General features: G+C 36.4%; 2 protein-coding genes across 3 annotated transcripts; one reads left to right on the top strand and one right to left on the bottom strand.

Annotated features, from left to right (window-relative positions):
* Positions 1–227: 227 nt before the first annotated feature.
* Positions 228–4,650, bottom strand: LOC145124771 (BTB/POZ domain-containing protein). Its single transcript, XM_079060231.1, has 8 exons — positions 4,296–4,650; positions 3,649–3,772; positions 3,064–3,565; positions 2,849–2,988; positions 2,327–2,769; positions 1,105–2,205; positions 869–1,021; positions 228–768 (listed from the first exon to the last, which is right to left on the bottom strand). Exons 1-8 carry the CDS (start codon positions 4,400–4,402, stop codon positions 330–332), a joined length of 3,009 nt encoding a protein of 1,002 aa, XP_078916357.1. The 5' UTR covers positions 4,403–4,650; the 3' UTR covers positions 228–329.
* Positions 4,651–17,555: 12,905 nt separating this feature from the next.
* Positions 17,556–22,187, top strand: LOC145124751 (Transducin/WD40 repeat-like superfamily protein). 2 transcript variants are annotated; one of them, XM_079060208.1, is made up of 16 exons: positions 17,556–17,768; positions 18,006–18,135; positions 18,237–18,422; positions 18,507–18,689; positions 18,807–19,206; positions 19,472–19,590; positions 19,660–19,737; positions 19,841–19,981; positions 20,062–20,106; positions 20,180–20,346; positions 20,429–20,507; positions 20,594–20,797; positions 20,894–21,029; positions 21,136–21,299; positions 21,408–21,564; positions 21,659–22,187. In XM_079060208.1, exons 2-16 carry the CDS (start codon positions 18,016–18,018, stop codon positions 21,880–21,882), a joined length of 2,403 nt encoding a protein of 800 aa, XP_078916334.1. In that variant the 5' UTR covers positions 17,556–17,768; positions 18,006–18,015; the 3' UTR covers positions 21,883–22,187. The 2 variants fall into 2 exon arrangements, with proteins under 2 accessions (XP_078916334.1, XP_078916333.1); XM_079060207.1 differs by having other exon boundaries at positions 17,981–18,135.
* The last annotated feature ends 995 nt before the right edge of the window (positions 22,188–23,182 follow it).

The raw sequence follows: 23,182 nt of genomic DNA, 5'->3' as shown, positions 1-23,182 counted from the left end.
CCCACCATATATTGAAGGTTCCTCAAATCCTGATGTGAGATCATTGAAGTTAAGGGTTTTGATGAAAGAAGGGGACTAAAAATGGTTGCGATCAAGCTCAAGAAGTATGCTTCCTTGTGGTATGATAATATAAAGCACGAAAGGGAGCTTGCAGATGATTTCCTTGGTATTAATGGGCAGCCTTAACATCCGTAAAGAGTTTACCAAAAAAAAAAAGACAAAAAAACTACAGTATAACCTTCATCTATATAGCAACACAAACCCAACCACTAAAATACAGTATATATTTATGTACAAGGCATTTACTTGTTAAATGTCATAAATGGTGCTCATAAATGATGAGCACGTTGAGTAAGTCGAACAGATGCAACACGAACTATATCAACAAGTTGTTCATCAAGTTGAAGCAACTCTCCAGAGTTACGAAGATGATGATATAAAGGTGCAATAAATTTGGCTGCTAACTCCACCAAATCCCACTGGAAACAATCAGCCCCAATCTGGATTATTTTGATTGCCATCTTTACAGAATCTAAGCAGCTTCCAATTACTCTCGAGCATTCCTTATGAAGGTCTTCAAGAAGCCAACTATCTGACAGACAATAAAGCTCCACATATGGAATCACTTCATCTAATTTCTCCTTTTCATTTAAATTATGCCATAAACAACCATATTTAGGCTTCGGCCTTAGTTTTCCAGAATAAAACCAGTTCACTAGTCTAACCAATGCTTCCCATCCAAGATCCACTTTTATACTTTCTGAATGGCTGCATACAAATCATAAATATATCAGAGCAGAGTGAATAAACATAAACATAAACATAAACATATCTATATAAGTGTATAACTATAAGCATGTTTAAGCACCTTTCCTGCATTCCTGAACAAAGTAAGGCACGCATGTGCTCACAACTAGCACATAAAATGGCTTTATGAGCATGTAAATGTGGGTGTGACACAGAGCATGTTTCACACATCCAGCCCTCATATGTATTGCCCTTTGCTTCAAGGACAATGTCCCTGCAATAAGAAACAAATTTGGTTTTGGTTAATATATATACATTATTTAACTATAATAATAATAATAAAATTATCTTACTTACGAGAAATGAGAGCCATTAGGTCCAAGAGCAGGGGTAAGGTCAAAGCTTGGAGCACGTGTTCTCCATTTGGGACGATTTCTGCAAAGCAATTGCAATAAAGGCTGCAAATTACAATGTTTAGCCAATGTTTTTAACCTCTTCACAACCTCTTCTCCAGCCTTTAAATGTCCCGAATAAATATATTCCAATAATTTCAATAATGCCTGATGATTGACATGAGCAGAAAGCCGGATTTCCTTTCTTCCCATAGTTTTTCCTTCAGATGGCAAGAGTGATGGACACCCAACACTTACAATCACACCATGAACATTCACATGCTCCTGATTAGCAAGAATCAGTCTCAGATTCGTATGTTTATGTTCATCTTCATCCCCACTTAAAACATTCCCAATTCTATTCCCGAGTTTTGATGGAAACCCATAAACCCCAAAATAGCTAAGAAGATAAGCCCCATACCATCTTGATCCAGAAGCACATGAGTTTATACAAATCTTTTCTACTTCAGTTATCATTTCAGACTCGGTCAACTCAAACCAGTCAACATTATTACCTTTCACTGAACCAACATGGTGCACCAATTCAGCCAACCCCAACAACCCAAAAACCAAAAAGCTTTCTTCACCTTGCCAATCCTCTTCACACCCATAATAGCAACATATCTTCATGTTATGATCACAATAATGAAGAGACTTAGACGTATTATTCAAACCTTCTCCATGAACATGATTACTACTTGATAACTTTTGTATGAAAGATAACAAGATCTTTATTCCTTGATTCTTGATAACATACCTTCGATATTGAGGTAGACCCGAATAACATGCTAGGCTTATCAAGTTTATCACTTGGAGATTATCAGAGACTGTATTCACACCCGATGATAATGATGATGATGATGATGAAGCATTTAATGTATTTAATAAATACTTGATATCTTCCTTTGCGTTTGGCTTTAACATTCCAGATAGTATGGATTTGGCCTTGGAGGCAATGTACTTTGAAGGGGAATAAATCATCAATAGAACTGCTCTTGACACTGGTTCATGTACAGCATTTCTGCAACTCTGACGCGTTGAACGCAATGAATCCACAAAACCTAAACTGTCAACATTAAAATTTTGCATATCTTAATAAATCGAGTTATTAAAGTCTTGAGTTTATTACAAGTTATAAGTCATCATCAAATGTAAGAAATAGACATGAAGATGAGAAAGAACATTACCACGCACATGTGATGAGGATGTTAAGGTGGAATTCATTTTGAAGCATATTTGCACGGAAATCTTCTGCACAATGTGCTGCAAGGCCTCCAAGAATGTCCCACAGATGAGGCTTAATTACAAGTAGAAAGTTAGCACTTAAACAATCTCGTGCCATGGCTGAAAAATCTTCGGATGATAAAAAAAACTGGGTGAGTTTCTTAATATGAAGATCATCTAGAAGTAGCTTAACAAGAACACTTTCGATTCCTAGTTTCCAGAAGTACATGTGATGTTTCCCTGGCCAACATATAATCTTGGACACACAACATGAAACCTTAATCAATGACATCTGCTCTTTTGTAAGCTTCCCTGAATGTGATTGCAAGCTCAGACCATTTACAATGGCTTTGACTAATGGCTCACAATATGATTCCACCATTTTTAATCTTCCTTTTTCACTTACCTAATCATATTCAGTAATACACAACACATTACATTACACAATATGATGATTTAAAATTGAGACAATGACAATGTAATACCGAAAAGCATTCAGCCAATGTGAATCCAGCCAACTGTAGGTAATTAGGGTTTGATCCATCCATGCATTCCACCATCATTTGTAAAAGGGAGTTTGAGTTTCCACTATCTAAAATCTTTTCAGCTCCATTACTACATAAAGCTGGTACCCAAAATTAGGGTTTGTTCAGAAAGCATGTCTAAAAGAATTAACCAATTAAACACAAAATTTGTATACCTATAGTCGAATACAATTGCAAAACTGCAGCCTTTACAGAAAGAATAGGCTCATGCATGAGAGAAGCTACTACTTCCATCAATGCAGTGTTGTTCCAAACACAAAATCTAGAGGATGGAAATCGCCAGAGTATTTTACTCAAAAGAGAGATTGTCTCCAAGAAAAACTCAGCTGGCTTACTCCCACTAGAACGAATATGATGGATGATATTATCAATTGTCTCTGTTTCTTCCAAGACTTTCCATACTTCTTTCTCTTTTTTGGAACTTAAAGATGACAGGATCAAATTCAAAGCAGTGGCACATGAGATTACAACTGATTCATGACAAGAAGACAAGGAAGATGATACAGGATGAACTACATCCAACACAAGAGATTCAAGAACTGTACTAGGTACAACACTGATCATTCTTACAAACACCTTTGAAGCCAACTTCATTACAGCTTCATTTTTCTGAACAAGTGTAGTTCCCAATGCTGGTACTATATCAGCTAATGATTCCTGATATTTGGAATAAAATGTTAAGCCATACATTCTTTTTCTAAGTACTAACTACTAAAGAAATGATATGATCTGAAAAGTACCTTTACTAAAGGGTGTTGTGATGTGTCACTTGAGATACAATCAAGGAAAGCATCAATGGAGCGAACAACATGCCTCTGTGTCTCCACATCTGTACAACACCATCTACGTCCTCCCTCATCATTTCTGTGATTCATTACAAGCAATAGAATTAATAGTCCAGCATTTCATGTTGCAAGAGAATGGTAACCAAAAATTAAACCACGTCAATGTAACTCTATCAGTTATATCACAATTCAAAACAGTCAAATTTGTGTTACAAGATACAAACTGCTTCTTGAGAACTCTTCAAGATTAGGTTTGACTTTTGAAGAACAGATTTCAGAGGTTTTGAGTTGGAATTCAAATGCATTTAGTTAAAACTCCAGAAAAGCCCTTGATATATGGCCATTGGTCCCTTCCCAACAGATTACAACAATCCCACGCTCGATCGTTCTTCCCTAAAATCCCTAAACCTTTCGCCCTGCATAAATTTCAAAACCTCTTCGAAAGGATTGATATCACATTTTTAAACACAAAATTTCCAGCATAACAAACACACAAATGGGGTATCCGGTTAAGACTACGAGACTGAGTATCCGTGCACATACACATATGACTGACTAGTAAAAAAAATCGAATTAAAAGGCCGAAAAGGAAGTCAAGAAACCTGAGACCAAGTGCTAGAGCATTATAAAGGCGGCTACGTAGAGTGAAGAAGCGGCCGTTTAAACCTCGATTGTTCTCTGCAACCTGTTTCGTTGACGATGATCGCATTCTCACTTTTTTGGAGTTCCGATTTCTTCTAGTCCGCGATTCTGACTAATTTTTTTTTTCGTGGTTCAATTATTTGAAGATCTTTGAATCTTATCACCTTTTTTACTTCTTTTGGATTAAAAGGGCGCCCATGTTCTCTTTTACAGAGCTCGTTCGAGTCGGTTGTTGCCCGAACTCATCATGGGGCAGGACGGGTAACGACTACAAACCGGTCTTTCTGTGTTACAGTGTTAGGGCTACAAACAGGGACTTCAAAATTTTCTAAAAGCCGAAAGATTATTTTTTTAGAGAAAATTAAGCGAATTTATTATTTTTTTTGACAAAACTTTATAAATGGTCCTTGTGGTTTCATAAAATCCGAAGTTTAGTATTTAAGTTCAAAAAATCTCACAGATGGTTCCTGTGGTTTTAAAACTTTTAACAAATGGTTCTTTTAGCTGACGCCGTCATCTTTTCGCCGTTAATAGAAGGGCATTTCCGTCATTTCACAAAACAGGGACCATTTATGAAGTTTTTTGTTTTTTTTTTTAAAAAGATAAAGGAAATTATAATGATTTAATATAAAAAGGGTCTCACCTCTCTCTCTCATATGAAATCATTCGCATAGAAGAACAATGTTTGATTGAAAAAGTCAAAATTGGACTTCCATTTCAACAAATGATCTTTCTTCCAGTAGTGGAAACGGTTTGGTGGAGATCCTGCCACCGATCTTTTATTTGCGAGTTGTAACATCCCGATGTTGAGGTAATTTCAATTTTAGCCCTATGTATGGATTGTGACATCCCCATTTTCACGGCCAGAAAAGACCGATTTTGTTTATGCTTTATAAAAATCAGAGTACCTCTTTTAATAAAAGTGTTGCGGAATTTGTTCCCAGAAAAACATGATAAATACGTTATCAAAGCATTTCCTAAGAAATGTATTTTATTCATTTTAAAACATTTGGGATGTCATCGTCAATACAGAAACATAAACATAAACAAAACTTACATTTATTTACACTAGTGATCTACATCTCTTTTAAATCTCTCAGTGTAAAGTGGCTTCGTATCGACACCTGTGATACAAATAAGCTTGAGTGTGTCAGGTTGGGAAACCTGGTGACTACATAGGGTTTTCAACCCACAATAATATAATTATTATGTTTAAACATCAAACAATCAACCCAATTACCCATCCCCGTTATCTTCCTTACTCTTAAGGATCTACCCTAAGAATCAGCTATTCCTCGTTCATTCATTCCTAAGAATTATCCTAAGGAATCGGTACGAAGTCCATCGTTGTCACGTTTTATACAACAAGCACTAAGTCGCATAGTCGCCAGGGTTTAGGCACTAAGTCTGCATAGTCGCCAGGGTTTACACAACAGACACTAAGTCGCATAGTCGCCAGGGTTTAGGCACTAAGTATGCATAGTCGCTAGGGTTTACGCAACAGGCACTAAGTCGCATAGTCGCCAGGGTTTAGGCACTAAGTCGCATAGTCGCCAGGGTTTACACAACAGGCACTAAGTCGCATAGTCGTCAAGGTTTAGGCACCAAGTCTGCATGATCACCAAGATTCAGGCACTAAGTCTGCATAGTCGCCCGGGTTTAGAGTACACCTGAACACATCGTTCACAACACCTACAGGTTGCGAGCCTGCTAGTGTTCCACTGGACTGTCTAGAATAGCATGTGGTTGTCATCTATACTCTGCTAGATGACGGGGCCACGCTTGGATAAAAGACTTCTCTCATTGTTCACCTCTTACCCTTATCTCATGGTCTATATCACCTCTTATCTCAACATTCAATTCATATTTCATCTACCCATGTTTTACCCAACATATTTTGTAGATATAAAATACATATACAATTTAAATCATTTAAAACATGTATAAAATCTTTCATTCAGCATAGACAATAAGTATTTAGACAATATGCACACATAGCACATAATTTATATTAAAATACTTCATATCTAGGTGTAAGATGAAAGTAACTATGCACTCACCTGATAAGGTGGTCACTCGGTACTTGGACAACGCTTCGTTAATCTTAAAACAATTTCCCTCGGACAAAACCTAGTATCATTACCACTAGAGTTTAGTCTAATGTTTGACGAGACTAATTAATAGTCTTGCTATTATTACTGTTATATAAGCGTTAAACAATACTCTTCACCCATTATGTACAGACAGGGGCCAGACATGAAACACCGGAGGGCAGGATCATTTTGGCATATAGCACTTCTGAATCCAGCAACCCAAGCGGCCCTCCAAACCAGATTCCTCGTACCGTGAGTGGTTAAAAAGATATTATAACGACACTTATATAACTCATAATAATAGCCCAAATACTCATTATAAGGTCCTAATAACATTACTATATTGAAACATAAGCTATACTAAAGATAGGTTAGGCATAACTCACTTACAGCGGGTTTTCTCGAAAACCGGGCTCTGCGGGAGCATAGTTTCTGAGCCGAAAGGCTCTTTTCTCGGGGCTTCGGGAGCCTCGGGGCTTCCTTCAGGTGCTAGGGGGTTTACCTAGACTTTATGGAGGTTAGGAAGCTTAGAGAGAGAGTATAGAGAGAGAAAGAAGAGGGTTGAGGGGTGAGGAAATGAGGGAACCCGACACTCTTATTTATAGGCTGAATTCCTGATGGACTCGCCAAGTCCGTGCCATGTGTCATCATCTGATGGCTTTCCTTGGAGAGAAAGCCTTGGCCCATATTCAACCATGTCACCCGATTTCGCACAGCACCCTGCCGACTTCTAAACCCCGTAACTTTCACATATGAGCTCCGTTTTTGACATTCTTTATATCCATGCGTAGGTAAAAACAAGATCTACAACTTTCATTTAGACTTCGTCGTCTAATTCTCGACTGATCTTAAATTTAACAGTAGGAGGAGATTAGACTGTTAAATGACCGCGGAAAATTCATAACTCCTTCATACGGACTCCGTTTTCGTCTGTCTTTTTATCGTTGAGTTCCTATTAATGAAATCTTCAACTCTCAATTAGGTTGCATAGGCCAAAAACCGCTCGAACTAAAATTCAAGTTTCGGGTCGTGCACTGCTATGCCAAATCTTAGAAAATTCATAACTTCCTCATACGAAGTCAGATTTGGGCGTTCTTTTTTTATATGTTCTCGGTTTAACGTATACTACAACTTCTGTTTATATCACTAAGGCTAAAAAGTCTTCTATTGTAAATTAATTATTTACGTCTCCCGGTGCCGTGCCGGTTTTGCCGTAAAACTTCGACGAGCTATAACTTCTTCGTTATAACTCGGATTTCGGCGTTCTTTATATGTACGGAACTCTTGTAACATATACTATGACTTGGTTAATATTATTAATTCTAAATAATCTTCTATTAAAAAGTCATTTTTGACGCTTATCGTCTCTAAAATGAGTAGCCCGAATCTACGGGCGTTACATGGATAAATATTGCATTTTGGTCCTTGAGTATAAGAAAGAGTGCAAAATGGCCCATAGTGGCATTTTGGTGATTTTGGGCAGTGGAGTAGCACTGGGCGTACGTTCTGTACGCTGAGCGTACTAGGGTGGACCCTAGTACGTTGGGCGTACACTGCGTACGCATGGCGTACGTGGAAAAACTCCAAACCCTAATTATTAGGGTTTGGTCTATATATAAGCATCATTATAGCCTCATTTATCATTCCCTCATCGGCCCCCGTCTGAGAAAACGCCCCTCTAGCAAACCCTAAGTGAAAAGAGTGCATTTTGAGCTCATTTGTGTGCTTTGGTGTTGTTCTTGAAAAAGAAGAAGTTGGTGCAAGGACCTTGGAGCTTGGGAGAAGCTTGGATCTGGGATTCTTCACTTGTTAGCTACCTCCAAAATGTAAAAAGTTCCTTGCTCAGTTGCTTGATCACCCTATCTTGTAGATTTGGCTATTTCTTCATTTATGGCACTTTTGGTCCCAAATATGGTGATTCTTGAGCATGACATGCTCTTGACCAAATAAGTCGTCCTTTCAGACCTTATGAGGGGTCTTAAGTCATAAAAATGTGGTCTTAGTGCTTAATTTTCCTCCATGCATGCTCTAGAAGGTCTTAAGGCATTAAGAAGTTGGGATTTTGTGTATTAAGCACTTAATGGACATGCAAAGTCATAAAGTTGGATACTTTATGACTCTTAGTGGTATTTTGGCCTTGGATATGAAAGTTGGACGTGAGAGCTTAATGCATTAAGCTCTTGTTGAGAAAATGGGAAGTCTAAGCATACGCCATGCGTAATCTTGAGTACGCAGCGCGTACGTGATCAATCCCCCGACTGTGGTCAAAGCTCGAGTATGCCCCACATACCTCCGGAGTACGCCCCGCGTACGAGCCCTGAGTCGACTCGGTTGGTTTGACTCAGTTGACTTGTTGATTTTGACCAGTTTTGACCAAGGGTATTTTGGGGAAATGTTATTGATTTAGAATGGGAAATTTTTGACATTTACGATTTAGGTTGAGCCGGTTGTCGGAGCTGGGAGCTATTCAGACTGTAAGGTGAGTTTTCCCCACTGGACTTACGGGTCGAAGGCGCCAAGACCGGTCCATTGGATTGATATCCTGGTTTTACCGTATGTTGTTATGTTGTAGTGATCTGTTAGATCTGTATCCTGGTATATAGGATGTTGCTATGATGTAGTGATTTGTTAGATTTGTATCCTGGTATATAGGATGTTGTTATGTTGTAGTGATCTGTTAGATCTGTATCCTAGTATATAGAATGTTGTTATGTTGTAGTGATCTGTTAGATATGTATGACTACCTGTATATGCTAGCTATTGATTGTTATGGTATATGTTGATATGACGGTGTATCGGGTTGAGGCGGTCATGTTTTGTGTTGAAGGCCAATATACCCAGGGCGGTTCAGATAGAATGAAGACCTGCGAGGCGGACCAGTCAGGCCGAAGGCCCATAGAGCGGTCCAGATAGGTTGAAGGCCCAGTGAGGCGGACCAGTCATGTTGAAGGCTATGTATGCATGTTGTTGTGTGATATGTTTATGTGGTGGTACTTTGGGGGGCTCACTAAGTGTTGGCTTACAATTTTAGTTTTGTTTCAGGTACTTCTGAGGACCGTGGCAAGGCGAACCCCGTCTAACTCGCCGAGTTGGTTTTTAAATTCTCGCGTACCAAATTATTCCAACACGTCGACTTCTTCCCCTTGAACTCGACGAGTTGACTTCTTAAATGAAGATTATCTTTCCTTAATTGGCCTTCTAGATTCCGGGTGTTACAGATAGACCGAAGGCCAGTGGGGCGTACCAGTTAGGCAGAAGGCCCGGAGAACGTTCCAGATAGGCTGAAGGCCCGGTAAGGCGTCCCATTCATGCTGAAGGTTCTGTGAGCGTACCAGATAGACTGTAGGCCAATGGGGCGTTCCAGTCAGACTGAAGGCTCTGTGGGCGTACCAGATAGACTGTAGGTCGGTGGGGCGTTCCAGTCATGCTGAAGGCCCTGCATGCATGTTGTTTGTTAGTATATGTTATATGTTCGTGTGGTGATATTTTGGGGGAACTCATTAAGCTTCATGCTTACAGTTTTGGTTTATTGTTTCCGGTGCTTCAGATGATTGTAGCGAGGCGAAGGCGTGACCGTACACATCATTGGTTTTACTACCGATTGGATCTTGGGAGACTCTGATTGTAAATAATGTTTTGGAAACAATGATTTTGTAAACACCTTTATTAGTAAATGGGTTATTTTTAAAGGTTTAAATTTCTTGAAATTTTTTGGATGTTACAGATTCCCATATATATATATATATATATATATATATATATATATATATATATATATATATATATATATATATATATATATAAATAGCGCCCGCAGATTCAGGCTAGTCAATTTAGAGTCGATAAGCGTCAAAAGTGACTTTTTGATAGATGATTATTTAGAATAAATAATCTTAACTAAGTTGTAGTATATGTCACAAGGTTTCCGTACATATAAACAACTCTGAAATCCGAGTTATAACGAAGAAGTTATGACCTATTGAAGTTTCGCGACAAAACCGACACGACACCGGGAATCGTAAAAAGTGAGTTTATGATAAAGTACTTTTTAGCCTTAGTGATCTAAAAGAAAGTTGTAGAGTACGTCTGTAACACCGTAATTTTTCAAACAAAATTTTCATTTTGAAATCGCATACTTTTCGTAACATATTGTATAGAAATCTCGTTTATTCAAATTACAAAACACAACTCCATTAATAAGCCAGGATCCTCAAAATGTGACTCTTTCTTTGGTGTGTACAATCAAGTTGGTGCCTTCCCGCGATCCTCTGAGATACCTGAAACACATAACACATAACACGGTAAGCACGAAGCTTAGTGAGTTCCCCAAAATACCACATATAACACATATTAGCCACTCGAGGCTATAACTCTGTGGGACCACTGGCCCTAACTATGTGGACCCTCTGGTCCTAACTCTGTGGACCCTCCGGTCCTAACTTTGTGGACCTTCCGGTCCTAACTCTGTGGACCTTCCGGTCCTAACTCTGTAAACTCTGGAATACACACAACATAAATCACATATAAATAACGCAGTGCAACACATCACATACATAGCATACAAGATACTCTGTCACATAACTCTACTTACCACTCAAGGTAAAGTATAGTGAGAAGACTCACCTGGCCAGCAGCAAGTAAAGACCCCGCTCCCGGATCTTGAACTAGCCTCCACCTAACACAAGGGATGAATATCTCTAAGTGATACTCTAATCACAACTCTAATGACCGAAGGCTATTCTTCCTCTCTTTAACTCTTTGAAGTGGATAAAAGACCATTTTACCCCTCCATGGCCTCTACTACTTATGTTGATCAAAGCCCCAAAGTCAACAGAAGTCAAACTCGAGTCAACAGTCCATGTTTGACCCGACTCGCCGAGTGCACCCTTGCGACTCGTCGAGTCCACTTACTTTCCTCAGAAATCTCGTGACAGTCCAGCTCAGCTTGTCGAGTTGACCCCCAACTCGTCGAGCTATCGCATGCTCAAGCTCATCGGGACAAACCCTCACTGACTCGTCGAGTCAACTCATGGACTCGACGAGTCCCCTCGGTCTGATTCCTCATTCAGACGTCCAAAGTCAGATCTCTCATTCCAAACCCTAGATCTAGCCCTTTAAGACACCAGAGGCACATAAAGTCTCGACCTTTACGTTCATGCATGGCACAAAATGCCTCAAAATGCCAAAACAAGCCCTTCTTAAGGTGTTAAGCACAACAACCCTCATTTGGATTAATAAAGTTGGGACCTTTGGACTCTAGGGACCTCACAAGGTCCAGATCTGAGGACTAGGCTTCTAGCTAATCCATTTTACTCAAAGTCCCAAACCAAAGGTGGTAAAAGCATTAGAACTCCAAACACATGAGATCTAACCAAAATAATGAGAAAGGTGCAGACTTTTACCTTCCTCAGAAGCTCTGGACGATCTATCACTGGATCCAACTTTCCCCCTCTTGATCCTTGCTTGATCTCCTTCTCTTCTTCTCAAATGATGCACTAAAAATCCCAAGATAGCTTCTCTCTCACTTTCTAGCTCAATTGCTTCCAGGGAAAGGGTGGCCGCAAATGAGGCTATAAGTGCCTTTAAATAGGTCCCAAACCCTGGAGATTAGGGTTTCTCTAATCAGCGGCTACTCGGCGAGTCCCTCTCCTCGGACTCGCCGAGTCCACTCATTAAATCCACGGAAGAAACCCGACTCGACTCGGCGAGTTGGACCCTCAACTCGTCGAGTCCCTCCTTTAATCACAAGATTAACCTACACCATAATACCTATGAAAATCCAGATGTTACAACGTCTCCACCTTCGCGTGGATATAAAGAACGTCACAAACGGAGCTCGTATGCAAAAGTTATGGCCTTCCGAAGATGTAGCTGTCTGAGAGCATGATACGTGTTAGAAACCCTAATCTGACTGGACTCACGACGTGAGCATGATTTCTCACGACGTGAGGAGTCAAAACGCCACTTTTCAAGGCTAGAATGTAGATGGAAAGTCTATGTTTAAGGCTCACAACGTGAGCATGATTTCTCACGACGTGAGGAGTCAAACGGACACTAATCGAGCATAGAAAACACCTAGGAAGTCTACGGGATGACTCATGGAAACTCACGACATGAGCATGTGAGGCTCACGACATAAGAGAGCCAAAATCAGCCTATAAATAGCAATTGAGATCCATTCTTTCGTTACACTTTCTACTTTCATTCTCTCTCGTTTCCGAAGATCGTTTCCGCCTCCCGAGCCCGACGATCACGAACCGCTAACCGTTTCTAGTTAGTTTCTATCAAAGCACGCTACAAGTGAGTGCATAATTACTTTCATCTTACACATAGATATGAAGTATTTAATATAAATCACGTGCTATGTGTGCATATTATTTGTGTTCATGATATCTATGCTGCATGAATGATTTATACATGTTTTAAATGATTTAAACTGTATATGTATTTTATATCTACGAATATGTTGGGTAGATAAATAATGAGGGATGAAAGATGATATAGATGAATATTGGCAGTTGCGCCATAACCCGTAGGTGTTTTTGATTTACGTGTTTACCAGATGTACTCTAAATATCCTGGCAGTTGCGCCTAAAGGATAATATCGGCAGCTGCGCCTAATAGAGAACATCATAATCCTGGCAGTTGCGCCTAAAGGATAATATCGGCAGCTGCGCCTAATAGAGAATGTCATAATCCTGGCAGCTACGCCTAAAGGATAATATCGGCAGCTACGCCTAATAGAGAACGTCATAATCCTGACAGCTGTGCCTAAATGATAATATTGGCAGCTGTGCCTAATAGATAACATTGGCAGTTGTGCCATAGGCAACGATGGACTTCGTGCCTATTCCTTAGGAATGAAAAAGTGAATGATAAATGATTCTTAGGGTAGATCCTTAAGAATAATGAAGATAATGGGGATGGGTAATTGAGTTGATTGTTTGATGATAAAACATAATAACTTTATTATTGTGGGTTGAAAACCCTATGTACTCACCAGGTTTCCCAACCTAACCCACTCAGCTTATTTGTATCACAAGTGTCGATACGAAGTCACATTACACCGAAAGATTAAAGGAGATGTAAATCACTAGTGTAAATGAATGTAAGTTCTGTTTATGCTTATGTTTCTGTATTGACGATGACATCCCAATGTTTTAAAATGAATAAAATACATTTCTTCGAAAATGCCTTGATAACATATTTATCATGTTTTTCTGGGGATAAATTCCGCAACACTTTTCTTTAAAAAGTTACTCTGATTTTAAAATAAAGCATAAACAAATCGGTCTTTTCTGACTGTGAATTTGGGGATGTCTATATATATATATATACACACACACACACACACACACACACACACACACACACATATATATATATATATATATATATATATATATATATATATATATATATATATAGGTAGGTTCAAAATGTTTCTCACATCTATTGTGTGCTAGAATGCACCAATAGGAATTTAGTATTAATTATATGTATATTAAATGTTATCCATACTTATAACTCATTTTTATGGAAACTAATTAAATTCGTCATTAATATCAACAATAATATTTTTTCAGAATGAATTCATATCTAGAAGAATAAGAGTGTATTCCTGCAGAATGAGAGTGTATTCTAGTAGAATACACTCTCGTTCTTCATATTCCATGCAACTTTATTGTATTTTAAATGAGTGAGTGCTGAAACAAAATACGAACTCATATATAAAGTCCTAAATGCGAATTCATTATGAAAGAATGTTATTGCTGACATCAATGATAGATTTAATTAGTTTCCATAAAAAGAGAATTATAATTATGGATATCATTTAATATACATATAATTATGGAAATCATTTAATATCTATATTTATTTAATTAAATAATTATTTAATTTACTAAATTCTTATTGGTGCATTCTAGCACACAATAAATGTAAGAAACAAAATAGCCTAGCACTATATATATATATATATATATATATATATATATATATATATATATATATATATATATATATGTATAATGTATACAAACACGTATTATATAAAAAAATTATTCAAACACGTTTTTATAAAAAAAAATGTAAACAAACACCATTTTATAAAAAAATATAGATAAAATAGGTGTTTGTATACATTTTTTTTTGTAAAAATAAGTTTCTGTATATATATTTTTATAAAAACGGATTTGTATATATTTATATACTTAATAAATACCTATTTTTATAACTAGATATTTCATATACAAAAAACTTTTTAAAAAAGTTCTTATATAGAAAATATAAGATTTTTATGTAAAATACGTTTTTTTTGTATAAATATGATTTTATAAAGAAAAAACGTATCAGAAACAATTCTTTGAGAAAAAAAGTTGTAAAAAAAACTAATGTTATGATGAATTCATAATAAAATTCTAAAATTTGGGCAAAAAGGGTAAAGTTTTGACCAAATTTGTAACAAAATTTTAAATCTGGGCCAAAAGTATAATTTTGGACCAAATTTGTAATAAATTTTGAAATCTGGGCCAAAAATATAATTTTTGAAAGTTGGATGACCTGTTGACCGGGTCAAATGGTTAAATTGAATACGATTACCGGTATTTGGGACTTAATTGAATAAAAAAAATATATAGGGACTAAATCGATTATGAGATCAATATATAGGAACTTTATTGCAGTTTTCCATATATATATATATATATAAGCGGATGTTACAAAAACCAATCAATTTTACTGTTTTTTTTTGTGTGTTAGAAAAACCAAACCCCAAAATTCAATTTTCATAATCTACCATGTGAGTACAACTTTCATTCAAACATGAATCATTTCTATAATTTAGTCTAAAAATATAATTTTGTTATTGGAAATGTTTCAGTTTCGTTTATTCGATCTACTTTTTTATGTATGCATGAACCCACTCACAATAAGGGCGTGTTCGACACGGAGCGTTTGAGAGCTTCTAGCGTTTGACAAAACGCTCCGTTAAAACAGAAAGCCTCGTTTGTCACTACAAGCTTCTGGCGTTTAGTTTAATCAAAACGTTCCAAATCCAAATGCTACTTCATGTAGCGTTTAACAAAACGATACAAGCTACAAACTACTCGCTAGTTTTGCGGAACACGCCCTAATTCTTTTTTTTTCTTTCAAAAACCAAAATTGCTCGCAAAAACTAACCATAATCAAAGCAATGAAATTATAAAAAAAAAATACTATAGTGAGAATAAACAAGCCATTAATAAAAAAAATACAAAATTTAAAACACCGCATTTAACAACTTTTTCTAATTCGACCAAAATGCCAAATATATATATATATATATATATATATATATATATATATATATATAAACTATATTTTGCAAGTATTTGTTTTAACCACCATTTTTTTCAAGTTATACTCGTACCTCCTGAGGGTATTTGGGGTTGTTTATTTAAAACAAGTTATCTTTATTTATAGAAGTATTTATTAGTGTATTTGGTGTTCAAACATAGTTTTAAAAAAATGTTTGAATTAATATATCGGTATCAAAATGAAATGAGTTGATAAATCATTTTTAGTGTTTGATAAACTCTTATTTTATGTGTGATAATAAAACAACTTATTAAAAAACTTTTTAAATAATTCGTAAGTAAGAACTGAATTATCAAAAACTCATTTTTTAAGTCAATAAATGCTTATAAACTATTTTATCAAAACACTAAAAATTCACTACTATCATTTCAAATCGAAATAAGTTAATAAACATTATATATTATATATATATATTAAATCCAAATGAGCTTAGGAATAGTACATTTTTAGGCTTTAGGTTTTTGCCACAAAAGTTTACTGAATTTGACACTTTTAGTCCCTAAAGTCAAAATTTTTACATTTTTGCCTTTTAATTAAGTTTTTGTGCCTTAAGGTTTTTGCCACAAATCTTTAATGACTTTGACATTTTTAGTCCTTGCAGTCAAAGGTTTTACATTTTGGTGTTTTTGCCACAAATCTTTAATGAATTTGACACTTTTCGTCCTTGTAGTCAAAACTTTTACATTTTGATATAAAAAACACAGAAAACTTCCTTTAAAATTTTGCCACCATATTTTCCCAACTTTGACAACTTTAACATTATTGCCACAACATTTTTGGATTTTCTCCACCAATGTTCCTTCTTTTCGTTGTACACTTTTGAAATCTAATTTTAGGGGTTGTCGACTTTCTCACCTATTTATGGTGATTTACAATTTCAGCACATATTTTTTAAAGTTGGCCGATTTTTTCCATATTACCCCAAAAGCGGCGTAGCCGCGGGTTCTTTACTAGTATATATTAAATCCAAAGGAGCTTAGGAATAATACTTTTTTAGGCTTTAGGTTTTTGCCACAAAAGTTTGCTGAATTTGACACTTTTAGTCCCTAAAGTCAAATTTTTTACATTTTTGCCTTTTGATTAATGTGCCTTGAGGTTTTTGCCACAAATCTTTAATGACTTTGACACTTTTAGTCCTTACAGTCAAAGGTTTTACATTTTGGTGTTTTTCCCGCAAATCTTTAATGAATTTGACACTTTTCGTCCTTGTAGTCAAAACTTTTACATTTTGACATAAAAAACACAAAAAACCTCCTTTAAAATTTTGCCACCATATTTTCCCAACTTTAACAACTTTAACATTATTGCCACAACATTTTTGGATTTTCTCCACCAATGCCTCTTCTTTTCGTTGTACACTTTTGACATCTAATTTTAGGGGTTGTCGACTTTCTCCCATATTTGTGGCGATTTACAATTTCAGCACATATGTTTTAAAATTTGCCGATTTTTCCCATATTACCCCAAAAGCGGCGTAGCCGCGGGTTCTTTACTAGTTTTAATTAAACATAGAACAGATAATAAAATATTTTTAGTATGAATTAAAACGGAACAATTAAAAGAAAAAAAAAACAGAAAATAACATTTTTTTTTTTAAATTACCGAAATAGGCCATCATTTTAAATTGAGATCAACATTTTACCAACGAAAAAAAATAAATAGAAAATCATAGTGTTTTTTTTTTTTTTTTCTTTTTTTTTTTTACCGAAATAGGTGCTCATTTTAAATTGAGATCACATTTTACCCAAAGTCCTGCCCTAAAACTATCAAAACTATAAACTATAAAAGCAAACACCAAAACCCCATAAACCCTTTCCAAAGCTGCAAATTCGCCGCTGCCGGAGCACTTCTTTTCAGTCGCTCAGGCCATCTTCCACTCTATACGGGACAAATTGATATCAAGATCCCGTGGTTGATACTGTGTGATTTAGCGAAGATAGTAAGGTGGAGCAAGGATTTGAATTTTTTTGAAGAAATTGCAAGGTAATATTTATTAGTTATCAATTAACCATATTATTGTGGTTTATTTCAATGGTGGACATATAAAAGCCCTAAAGCTGAGAACCTAGCCGAACCTCATCCCTTATTTTGCATCATTGGCGTTTTTGGGAGGCAGGCGTTGTTGAATTATTCTGTTGCAGGATTTTAGTTATTAGGGTTTTATGCAATTAGCCCTAATAAGACCTCTCTATCAGGTGCCTGATTTCTTTTTCCTGTGAGAGATAGAGAGATGATAAGGGGAGGAAAGAGCTTTGTTTCTTCACCACCTGCGTTTTCAAATGACGCAAAGAAACTGTTGGTTTGCACTGGAAACACCGTTTCCATTTTCAGCACCACTACTGGTTTACAGGTTAAGTCATCGATTCACTATTTCCCTGTTGAAGTTTTTAACGTTTATTTATCTAAAAAAATTTGTTCTCTTTTGACATTATTCATTGATACTTGTCACAGGTATTGGAATTGGAAGGTCACACAGCACTAGTGACATCTATAACAGTAGTACCTGCATCCACTCCTGCAAGCAGGATTTTATGCAATTGCTGGACCACTTCACTTGATGGCACTATCAAGTATTGGGATTTCTCTATGCCTGAGTTGATGAAAACAATTAGTATCCAGCTTCCAATCTACTCAATGGTAATTTCTAACTGCAAATATTCTTTATCTTATAGCTATTAATCGTGAAATAAAAACAATAACTTATTTAACTTTGACTTTTAGGTGATTCCATCCTTACTTGCTCAACAGTCAGAGACCAATGAACAGCCTTCTGATATATATGCTTATATCTCTGTGAAAGATACAAAAAATGAAGCAAATAAGCAAAAAAAAGAATTAAGTGGAAAGATCCTCAAGTATAATTTGTCCAAGTCTCGCCTGGTTCGTGGAGTCGTATTGTCAGAGGTGGGACCCTCATTATAAGTTTCATGTATATTATCTTCAGCAATACACATTGTTTTGCTATTTCCTCCATTTTTCCCTATTATGTTGGCACATTGCTTATTATATTTATATTTACAGAGTAAAAAACCAGAGAACATAACCATATCTTCAACTGGAAAGTACTTTGGCATCCATGAAAAACGCAAGCTTCGTATATGGGAAGTGCCTCCAAAAGACAATAAGAATATTAATCATCGCAAGTTAAGACTATCACACACCAAGAACATGACATGTGTCGCCTTTCATCCAACCGATAGGATTGTGGCAGCTGGCGATGTGACAGGGAGGATTTTAATTTGGAGGGGTTTTGGTGATAGGACATTTGCAGGTGATAATGGAAGATTTTTGAAGGATGATGATGAGGAAAACCCTGGTGTTAGGGGTGATGGAGATGCTGATTCTTGCACCACTTGGCATTGGCATTCAGCAGAAGTTAAGGTCTTGTTTTTCTCTTCAGATGGAGCCTATCTGTATTCAGGTAAGGACTATCTCAATCTGAACAAATGACCTTTTTACCCTTCTTTATAGAAATGATGGTGGGTAACAAATGCCAGTTTATTTAAAAACTATTATAAATCACAGGTTTTCAGTTAAATATCTGAAATAAAAGTATTTATTATATATATAGGTGTCCATATTAAGTGATTAACTCATGAAGGCCATTAATTTATTACAAAACAAGCCCTAAGATACTTTTGGTCTCTTGTTTTAATGCAAGTTGCTAAATCTTTCCATGTCTGTAGGTGGAAAAGAAGGAGTGCTTGTGGTATGGCAACTGGATACTGGAAAGAAGAAGTTCTTACCCAGAATAGGGACTCCACTTGTTAATTTCACAAGTTCTCCAGATCCTTCTCTTTCATCTGTAAGAAGAACCAAAACTTGTAATCTTGATTCTTGCTATGAACTATGTCTTAACTGATGTTTCCTTCAGATATCTTGTGCAGATAATCGAATTCATATTCTGAAAATGCCATCAATGGAGATTTTGAAGTCCATTTCTGGGATCAAGGTTAGTTTTCACTTTTCAGTTATATATATATATACATATCCATTTCCTTTGATGTAAGAAATTTAAATGGTATCAAAGTTCATTTCTGCCCCTGTATTTTCAGTTTCCTTCTTCAATCCCAGAGACTCTTAAAGGCTCAAGTCAAGATTTTGTGTTTGACCATACTTCAGGATTGGTTGCTGTTCGTACAGAGAATTATTGTATTCAATTCTACAGTTTGTTTGATGATCGTGAGATATCAGAGGTAATAATTAGCTGCAATTTTTTTTCAATAACTTATTTTTCTAACAATGAAAAAAACTAAATTTCATTTGCATTTTGCAGGTTCAAGTTTGTGAAAGAAATCATCAACCAAGTGATGATGTCATGGTATCAATATTCTTTTTTTTGGTTGTTGTATTTTTCATTCTCATTAAAATACAATACAACAAATATTTTGCAGACGATTTTGAATAAAGTTGCACTTTCATATGATGGGTGTATGATGGGAACTGTTGAAACCAGAATGTCTGAAGAAGGAATAGGAGGCTTTGTAACACTCAAGTTTTGGGAACGTGGGCCACACAACAATGATTTCACCTTGTCTACTGTTATATATGAGCCCCACAGGTTTGTTTTTTCTTGTTTATAAAATCTTTTCTTTAATATATATTATAACATTTTGTGAACATGTGATGGTTTATGGTTACAGGGATGCAAGAATTTCTGCAGTTGCTTTCCATCCAAATGGCAGCATGGCTGTGAGTGCTTCTTATGGTGGTGACTTCAAGGTAAAAATGACAAGATTTTTTTTTTTTAAAAATAATTTTGAGGGAAGATGAGTGGGTTTGTATAATTGTTGTGGGTGGTTTTGCAGGTTTGGGTTAGCAATGGGAATGGTGAAGATAAGTTGAGATGTAGATGGGCATGTCATGCTGTTGGTTCATACAGGAAGAAAGCTATGACTGCTGCTGCATTTTCTGGTGATGGTTCTGTATTGGCTGTTGCTGCAGAAACTGTCATCACATTGTGGGACCCAGAGAAAAACATACTCGTGGCTGTAATTGGCTCTGCTCTTGAGGTGTGGACAATGGACATGGACATGGTCTTTTATTTAATTTTAATTTGACTGACATGACATGACATGACATGACATGATGATAATGTTTTCTTGCAGTCAATTGTAAATCTTTCATTTATTGGAGATTCCAAGTTTCTTGCATCTGCATCGCGAGTTGGTTCAAATCCACAGCTTTCAGTTTGGAGTATGTCAAAGCTGTCGCTATCCTGGTCATACAAACTTCACATAGAAGGTGAATTTTTATACCATAAGCTAACTTTGTGATCATTATTGATGATGCTAACTGAATTGTGTACATGATATGATATGATATGATATGATATGATATGGTTATGCAGGTATAGCATGCTCAGAAAAAGATTCCCTTTTAGCCGTGCTTGTTGTTCTCCCTGAATCAACATCTAAAACTCACAACACCACTGGAAGTGGAACTGGTAGTGGGGCTATCCTACTATTCAATGCTGAAGATCCTGTTCCTATTGCTTCATGGTTTGTCACAAAGGTAAAAAAAAAACAACAAACAGCATTCTCATAATGTTCACTACTAAATTATACAACAGTTAAGTTACCCCCCAGCCACCATAATAATGTATGTATCATGTATGTGCAGGCAAAGGGAGGGGGGGTTGCATTTATCCAAAGAAGCAGTAGAGAATTGGTTGCATATGTAAATGGGGATCATGAGTATGCTATTTTTAACCCAAATAGCCAAGAAGAGGAAGAGAAATATGAACGTAAATTTAGGGACACAGTGGAACAGGGGACAGGTATGACTCGGTCAAAGGACCATCCATTTTTATATAATTAGTAGAAAGAATATATATATAGTTTATGTTTTTTTTTTTTTTAAATGTTGAATAGGGCATCATATTGGGGGGTATGCGTCCATGTATGGGGAGCTACCTGAGTTGAAGATGAGGAGGAAAGCAATTGAAGCATCTGTTGCAGAGAGTGTGATGGGGGTTTCAGAGAGGCCATGGGAGACGATATTTAGTGGGCCATCTCATAGTCTTCCTCCTCTCACCAAACTGTGTTCTGTTTTTCTGGAATCATTAATGGAGAAAAGAAGTGGTATGGTAGAGTAGAGTAGAGTAGAAGATATATTCAAAAATACAACTCAAGGAAGGGTATGCAGATGAGTAGCTTAGCTGGCTATGTGGCATATGCATGCCTGGAATCTATTTCAAGGGTGGGTTTTTGTTCACTAATCTGTCCGATGCTACTTGTTCTGCATTCAGCAAACTTTTTTGTCAACTAATTCAGATAGATAAATAGCTAGCTAGTCCAGGTCCATTTTTGCTGTGTGTGTGTATTTTTTTTAAGGATATGAAAATTTGTATGATATTCTACTTATATTGGTGTATGGTATGGAGTGAAAAGTACTTAACCAGGCCCTGAATGCGAAGAAAAAGTTTGGTGTTTACAAATGAAATGGATTTAAACTGAAACTATAATCAAGTTTATACCCACGACTAATGTTGACCAACATATAATAACAACAACTTCTCAACATCTGATTGGATACCTAAGCCGTAGTTCATAATGTTTCGTGAACACGTGCATGAGTTTCTATTAGTAATGTACGTAGAGAATCGAGGTCGTGTGCTTAGTGTTCAAAAATAAATATCGGACATGATTGATATTTATGAGGTTTTGAGTCTTATGTAGATCCCAAGTAAATATTTATCAAATATTTATGAGGCGTTTACCATAATTTTTTAGAGTTCCAAATTGTTTTCATTTGCATCTTTGAACTGTGATCTTCCTCGAGTTTCCTTACAATCTCTTTGTGTTTTAGTCTATAAGCTATCGTATTTATGTTCAATTGTGCATTGGTCTAACCATGATTAAATATAGGCGATCAGTCTACGTTTAGTTGTAGTTCGACCCATGCACGCCAAACTTAGCTAAAACATTTAACCTAAAACCTTGCATTGTACTCTCGTTGAGGGTTCAAACTTCCTATATGTTCGGATTGTACATACAAGTGTTCTCATCGTGAGATCGAGTTTATGTATAACTCTATATCTTGTGTTTCTTATGATCATGTGTTTTATTAATTATAATGTATTACATCAGGTTTAGCTGATAAGGCGCCGGTAATGTATTTCCCCCCAAAATCAATTAAAACATAAAATGGGGCCATAAAGACTCACCCTTGATGCGTGATCTTTATTTAGGCTCGAAGATTGGTTCGTTTTCGGGAAGCTTTTCATGAGAAACCGCAACTTGACACCAAAGGAAACCCGAGACTGTTTTGGATCTTGAAAACCAACAAGAAGGAGTGGAACGGTGGCTGATCAGATTCGAAAAAGGAAGGAAAAAGAACCACAAAAGACAGCCTGTGAAGCTGTCGTCGATAGGAGGTGGCGAGGGGTTGCTCCG

Source organism: Lactuca virosa, chromosome 7 (genome assembly GCF_052849685.1).
Source record: "Lactuca virosa cultivar CGN04683 chromosome 7, Lactuca_virosa_CGN04683_v6, whole genome shotgun sequence".
NCBI classification, from domain to species: domain Eukaryota; kingdom Viridiplantae; phylum Streptophyta; class Magnoliopsida; order Asterales; family Asteraceae; genus Lactuca; species Lactuca virosa.
This window is presented reverse-complemented; position numbering and strand designations above follow the sequence as displayed.

What these genes read in the sequence shown, in the direction of transcription:
- LOC145124771 (XM_079060231.1), bottom strand. Translation starts at nt 4,402, where the DNA reads ATGCGATCATCGTCAACGAAACAGGTTGCAGAGAACAATCGAGGTTTA. An exon ending in GCTCTAGCACTTGGTCTCAG is followed by an intron (nt 3,773 to 4,295) that starts GTTTCTTGACTT and finishes AATGAATCACAG; the next exon opens with AAATGATGAGGGAGGACGTA. An exon ending in ATCCTCATCACATGTGCGTG is followed by an intron (nt 2,206 to 2,326) that starts GTAATGTTCTTT and finishes TAATGTTGACAG; the next exon opens with TTTAGGTTTTGTGGATTCAT.
- LOC145124751 (XM_079060208.1), top strand. Translation starts at nt 18,016, where the DNA reads ATGATAAGGGGAGGAAAGAGCTTTGTTTCTTCACCACCTGCGTTTTCA. An exon ending in TGGAGCCTATCTGTATTCAG is followed by an intron (nt 19,207 to 19,471) that starts GTAAGGACTATC and finishes CCATGTCTGTAG; the next exon opens with GTGGAAAAGAAGGAGTGCTT. An exon ending in AGTCCATTTCTGGGATCAAG is followed by an intron (nt 19,738 to 19,840) that starts GTTAGTTTTCAC and finishes CTGTATTTTCAG; the next exon opens with TTTCCTTCTTCAATCCCAGA.